This window comes from Dufourea novaeangliae, unplaced genomic scaffold (genome assembly GCF_001272555.1).
Source record: "Dufourea novaeangliae isolate 0120121106 unplaced genomic scaffold, ASM127255v1 scaffold168, whole genome shotgun sequence".
Lineage (NCBI taxonomy): Eukaryota > Metazoa > Arthropoda > Insecta > Hymenoptera > Halictidae > Dufourea > Dufourea novaeangliae.
The window spans coordinates 2984111-2989967 of NW_015374062.1; the positions used below are offsets into that span (position 1 = coordinate 2984111).

General features: G+C 34.8%; 1 protein-coding gene across 1 annotated transcript; it reads right to left on the reverse strand.

Moving 5' to 3' along the window:
* Nucleotides 1-2943: 2943 nt before the first annotated feature.
* On the reverse strand, nt 2944-4769 carry LOC107190237 (craniofacial development protein 1). The gene is made up of 3 exons (XM_015579013.1): nt 4685-4769; nt 4045-4431; nt 2944-3962 (listed from the first exon to the last, which is right to left on the reverse strand). The coding sequence occupies exons 2-3, from the start codon at nt 4400-4402 to the stop codon at nt 3448-3450; spliced, it is 873 nt and encodes a 290-aa protein (XP_015434499.1). The 5' UTR covers nt 4403-4431; nt 4685-4769; the 3' UTR covers nt 2944-3447.
* Nucleotides 4770-5857: the final 1088 nt, after the last annotated feature.

Here is a 5857-nt window from a genome sequence, read left to right on the forward strand (position 1 = left end):
CATATAGTAATTGCCGTCACTACAAAAAAATCTTAAAAAGATGTTACAATCAGGCCAATTTTAAAAATCTTCGGCTAAATGCATAATAAAACGAAAGATTATCCGAAGATATGGTTGAATATAAACGACGCGTCAAGTCGTCTTTTTCAGTTAACAGGTTAAAGAGGAAAGGTAGTGGAACCGAAAGAGGATCGAAGCAATAATTTTCTTCGAACTCGAAGATGTTTGCAACGAAATACAAGATAAGCGGTGACCTAAAAAACTTTCAGACGCCATTACTCGCGAGAACGTTCTCGTCCGTGAGTTTACTGCATTTTATTCACGGGCTTCGAACAAATCTTCGGCGGCCTGTGTGAATTCCCGATCGCAGAAGAGAAGCCACGATGTAAATAGGTCTCCCGGTTTTGCCTTGCAGATTCCTTCAGGTGCACCGAAATTACATTTACGCAGGGAAGAGTCTCGAAAGGATATAGCATCGGTTATCCTCCGGTCGTCGTGCTGCTGGACAGAGTCACGGTTATCGACCTATAAAAAAAAAGCGACGCGCCTCCAATTATGTAAATTAACGACGGACATGTAAAGAAGTCATCTTTTGCATATGCATGACCGAACAGCGGAATGGGAGAAATTGCAAATCGTTTAAAGGAAAGACTGACTAATCGTGAGAACTAGGCTTTTTTTCCGTCGATGAAACAGTGTCGGGGGTACATGAATTTCCCTGGTAGATATCGGACTTACTAATTACTCGCGCTGATATAACGTTGGTAATTGAATTAAAAGTCTTTTAACATTCAACTTAAGCCTATAAAATAAAAAAACACTAGTCCGAATATCTTTATGACATGTGTATATTTTCTGAAATGTAATAACTGAGGCACTTCTACCGATGGGGCATCTCGCCCAGATTCACCCTATTAGAATGTATAATTTTATGTAGAGTAAGGAGACTCGAACTAGCGAAGTGACAGTTCCTTCGTAATTTCTTCTTCTAAATTTGCTCCCTGATGGTCTGTATAATCAACCGCACGTAATTCGCTTTGAATTCTGTGCTTTTCGACGGATCCCTTTATAATTTATTCAACAAAACACAAAGTGGCGGGGAGCCTTTCTTCGCACATAACTGTGTTCTCCGACGGAAACCTGGGAAGTCCTTCTCCTGCCTCTAATTATCCTTGCAAAACTCCGTCGTAGGCGCGTAACATTCTGCTTTTACATGTCGATGAACGTAAAGGCTGTTCGCAATACGTTCTAAAGTCTACGTTACGAACAGCGGGCCTGCCTCGTTACAGTATACCAAATAAAGTACACAAAGGATATCCTTTCAGGCGGATCCATTATCCTACGGTTGTGCGCTGAAAGTAGCGACGGTGAATATGTAGATGCCTAGGGATTTCGAGCAAAGCTCGCGCGCCTCGTAATTATTAACGCTCTCTAACGATATCTACAATAAAAACACTCTTATGTACATATGTATGCGTGTACTTTGATACGCTCAGCTAAATACTTTGAGAATATTACGAATTGTGAAACGAATATAACGTCTCAAGCGCCTGGCTTTGTACTAAGTTACTGCATATGAAATGTTTTTCCGACAGAAGTTCGAGTTTTCCAGATCACTCACGTCTATTAAATGTTGTCCGATCTTTTATCGTTATACGGGTTTCGAATACTCCCGAGACATTACAAAAAAAAATATTCAAATTTATTATTAGCCCTCATGAATAGGGTGAAGTTACCTAATATGGGACCTATATATTTAAAAAATCATAACTCCCGACTAAGAACTTCCAAAGGTCTCAAATTCGGAAGAAAAATTATACAATTAAATTGAAAATTCTTTAAAGATTGACAAAATTTGTTAAACGATCCATTTTTTCAAGCAGTAAAGTAGAAAAAATTCTTATGGTAATTTTTATTCATTTATTAAAATTATACTTTTTGTTGCACGTTGTCCATATCATTAAAATGTATTCAAGCGCGATTATACTATGTTACAATTTTGAAGATTAAAAATCGAAGAAAAATCATGATACTGTTACTTTTTTCATTTGAACTGAGTTCAAAATATTATTTTATACATTTTTTCTTTTTTTCAATCTTGATGGAAGTACTCAGGTATTCCGTTCTCTTGAACCACCCTCGTATTAGAAACAAACTGAACCTTAAGACATATGTATCAAACGTTCCTAGTTTCAGGAGAAAAGGAAGTCAATTTTCATAAATAAAGGTCAATAATGATTTGATGTATTGAAATTGTTTAGTTCGTATTTGTTTACAAAAAACCGTTGTAAGGGCTCACAGAGATATTTTCGATCCATGAACTAGCGACACGTATAAGTACTTAAGTAATATAAACATAACAGACACATTAATGCTGCATAACTACATGAAGCAGTTCGTTACAAAGGGTCTCTTACAGAACATTTGAACTACTAAAAATTTGTTGCATGATAAAAAAGTATATCGTTACGAGAAGGATGCACGAAAACGACAAGGATAAACATTTTACTTTATATTATTAGTGGTCAACATATCTGTCGACCTTGTCATAATCGTTTAATTCTCTAATGTCATGATACAATACATAACATTTTTATTTTATCATACTGAATAGATTACAAGCACATCCCGTACTTATTTGTAGTATATATTTTACATGTACTCTAGAAATAGTAACCTGAGCCAAAATTTATAGATGTCAGATCAAGTGAATCATTCATTAGACTATAATGAAATATTTTGCAGATATATCATTCTGCAGTTTGCAAATAAATATCATTCGTTGATAATCTAATTGCTGAAAAAATATCAAACCATTACTATAACTTTTTATTTTTACTACCTGTCTGCGTTTTTATTTCATATACCTTGTTTGTAAATATAGTAACTTATTCTGCACGATTCGCCAAAGGCAGTGATTGTAAATGATACTAATGCCATGATTATTTCTAAGCCATACATATATTCGTAAGTATTCATTCTCAACAGATGCTTACACTATTTATATTGTGTTAATCGTTCTTTTTCTTCACTGAAACGGAATAAAAGTGTTTCTGGAGCTTGTGTTATTAGAATACACTGGGGTTTTTGAAGCAAACACCCTGCTTCGATGCGAAGTTCTGTGATTTAATAGACCGAGACATAGCTCGCAGTTGGTAATTTAAACTACTAGTAATATACTATATTATTTAATGTATTGGAATGATCAGTCTCTTCTCACATAGTTGACTCTCGACCATATTGTAAACAGATCCAGACAATCATCAAGTCAAGCGAGGCAAACACATTTTTGTACATGCTGAGACATTACTGAGTGTTTGAGGAATTAGAATTAAATACATTTTATAAACGCCGGAAACTGGCAAGTCTAATAAGGATATTCATTTTAATATCATCTCTGATCTTCACCAGTAGTGAAGAAACATATGCAAAAATTGTGATATAAATTCACCGTGTACTGCGTCGATTAGTATTACGTAATTGTTTCTCAATTTCAAATTGTCGTAAGTCTGCCCTCTGTAGAAAATCTTGACGCTCTAAATATCCATCTTTGCCTTTGTTATGAGTACTAATCTCATCCTCCAAATCCTCTTCCTTTTTATAGCTGTCCCAATCCAACTTTGACTTTTCAAGCGTACTGATTTTAGCTTTTTTCCCTATTTGCCCAAGAACTGAAGAAATACCTCCTAGGCCAGTTCGTTTGAAACCCCTTCCCCTTCCAGAACCTTTCCCTGCAGGAGAAGCAGAATTTTCTGTTTTCTCAGAATTCTCAGCTGAAGAAAGAGACAATCTAGCTTCTGCTGAATCTATTGGCACTTCCTTCTCAACTTTCACTTCCTCTCCAGCAAATTCAAATACTTTAGTTATTTTAACTTTTTCCTCTACTTTTGGCTTTTCCAAAGGTGGTGCTTTCTCTTTTTGTTTACTTGTTGAGTTTTGTGGTTTAGGTTTAGATACAACAGCTGCAAGAAATACAAATATACAAGTAGAGACAGTAATGACAATATAAAAATTTAATAAATACGTTCTGTTTAAATTATTCACCTGTATCTTTCATGAAGTCAGCCCAAAGAGAATCTGCTTTTTTCTTTTCCTCTTCTGCAGTAAGTTCTTTCTTTTCTTTGGATTCCTCTACTCCTTCTTCTTCTTTTTCCTTGCTTTCATCTTTCACATCTTTTCTTGACCTCCTATGTTTTTTAGCTTTAGTCTTTGTAACATTCTTTCGTTTCTTTCCTCTTTTCTTTGAGGTTTCTCTCTTATTTTCATCATTTTCATCTTCAGGACCACTTTCTGCATCACCTTCAGATTCTACTTCTGAAACAGGTTCACTGTCCACACCATCAGGAACATAATCTTCATCGTCTTCATCAGAATCAGAAGGTAATTGATGTTCCTCAGTCATATCAAAGTAAACTTTAACTGATCAAATACCTGTAACAACAAAATTAATTATATTGCTCGTTAAGTATAAACGAATTCCATTTGATTGACAAATTAGTATGTTACTAATTTTCACGTTAACAAAGAGTTATTAGAATATTTCTTATGTTGATCACTCAGCATAGAACAGCTTCATCTTGTTTAGGATACAAAATATATGTCCTAACCTCCATGACGCATGCAATTCAATGGGTAAACGTAAACTGATAACTTAATTATCAATGTTTGCTATTTTTAAACTTACGTATTTTCTAAACACAAGGGTGTTTCGTATAAAAAATTCGGTTATACGACCAACCACCTTTCAGAAACTTTCTTCAGCCTCTTGAAAATATCCTTCAAATCTCGTCGTTTATGTGCTGCGTACCAACAAGCGTTAAATGAAAAACGTAGCGTCCCGTAAATACGTAAAAAAAACACTAATACACGTGAGAAAATCGCAAAAAATTAACGACCGAAGAATACGAATCGACTTACGATTCGCAAATCACTTCGACGTGCATTGGCAGCCATTTTCATATGCGTGTTTAGAGCCCTCTCCGGAAAAATAATGAATTACGACACATCACCTCAGATGAGCCATACATACACCGACTAGGTATAGGATAGACCTATGTATCATCAGAGACGAGATATAAGAATAGACCTACATGCAATGTAATTTTCTGTCTCATACTTCGAGGACGTTAGAAGCCCCTTACCATTTTAATGTCAATACCCGACGTTACCGATAAAGCATGAATTCTGAGCATTATTAGCACAAATGAAGTATCATACATTTCATTCATATTGCGTGTCTCTATATGATTTGACGGGAATATTCAACGGACATATTCATGAAAACAATAATAAACGCAATAACTTTGTTGTACGCGAAAAAAAACCAGACTAGTTGAGCTCGATTGGATTTAACGTAGTTCACAAATTCACCGTTCTCATAACGTAGAGGGCAGCAGAAAATCCCTGACTTTTTACACTATCGGTATTTCAGAACATAATTAATTCAGAAATAGTCGGTGATACGTACATTCATATATTGTTGCGATGGGAGCAATTTTAGATTCCGAGGGAGCAAATCGGGAGCAATTTTTTAAGATAAAAATTGTTAAGAAATACTAATATTACGCGCCAACTATTCTTCGGTAAGTCTATGATTATCTCATTTAACGGTTTTGTTATTCACACTGAGAGGAAATATTCAAATTTTAAGTTTTAATTACACTATTCTCGTTTTCAGTTCATGGTTAAAAAATATAGAAATAACAATATGAAACTACCTAAAACTTAGTACAATTCAACATTTTGATTATGTATGAATAGGTAACATAAATATTTTAATTTTTAATGTGCTCTCTTCGGCTATAAAGCCGAATTTTTCATAGAAATAAATTTCTTTAATACGTACTTTCAAGATGCT

Bases quoted from the DNA above. Each gene is read 5' to 3' on its own strand.
- LOC107190237 (XM_015579013.1), bottom strand. From the start codon at position 4,402: ATGACTGAGGAACATCAATTACCTTCTGATTCTGATGAAGACGATGAA. The intron at 3,963-4,044 runs GTGAATAATTTA...TATTTCTTGCAG, and splicing joins TGACTTCATGAAAGATACAG to CTGTTGTATCTAAACCTAAA.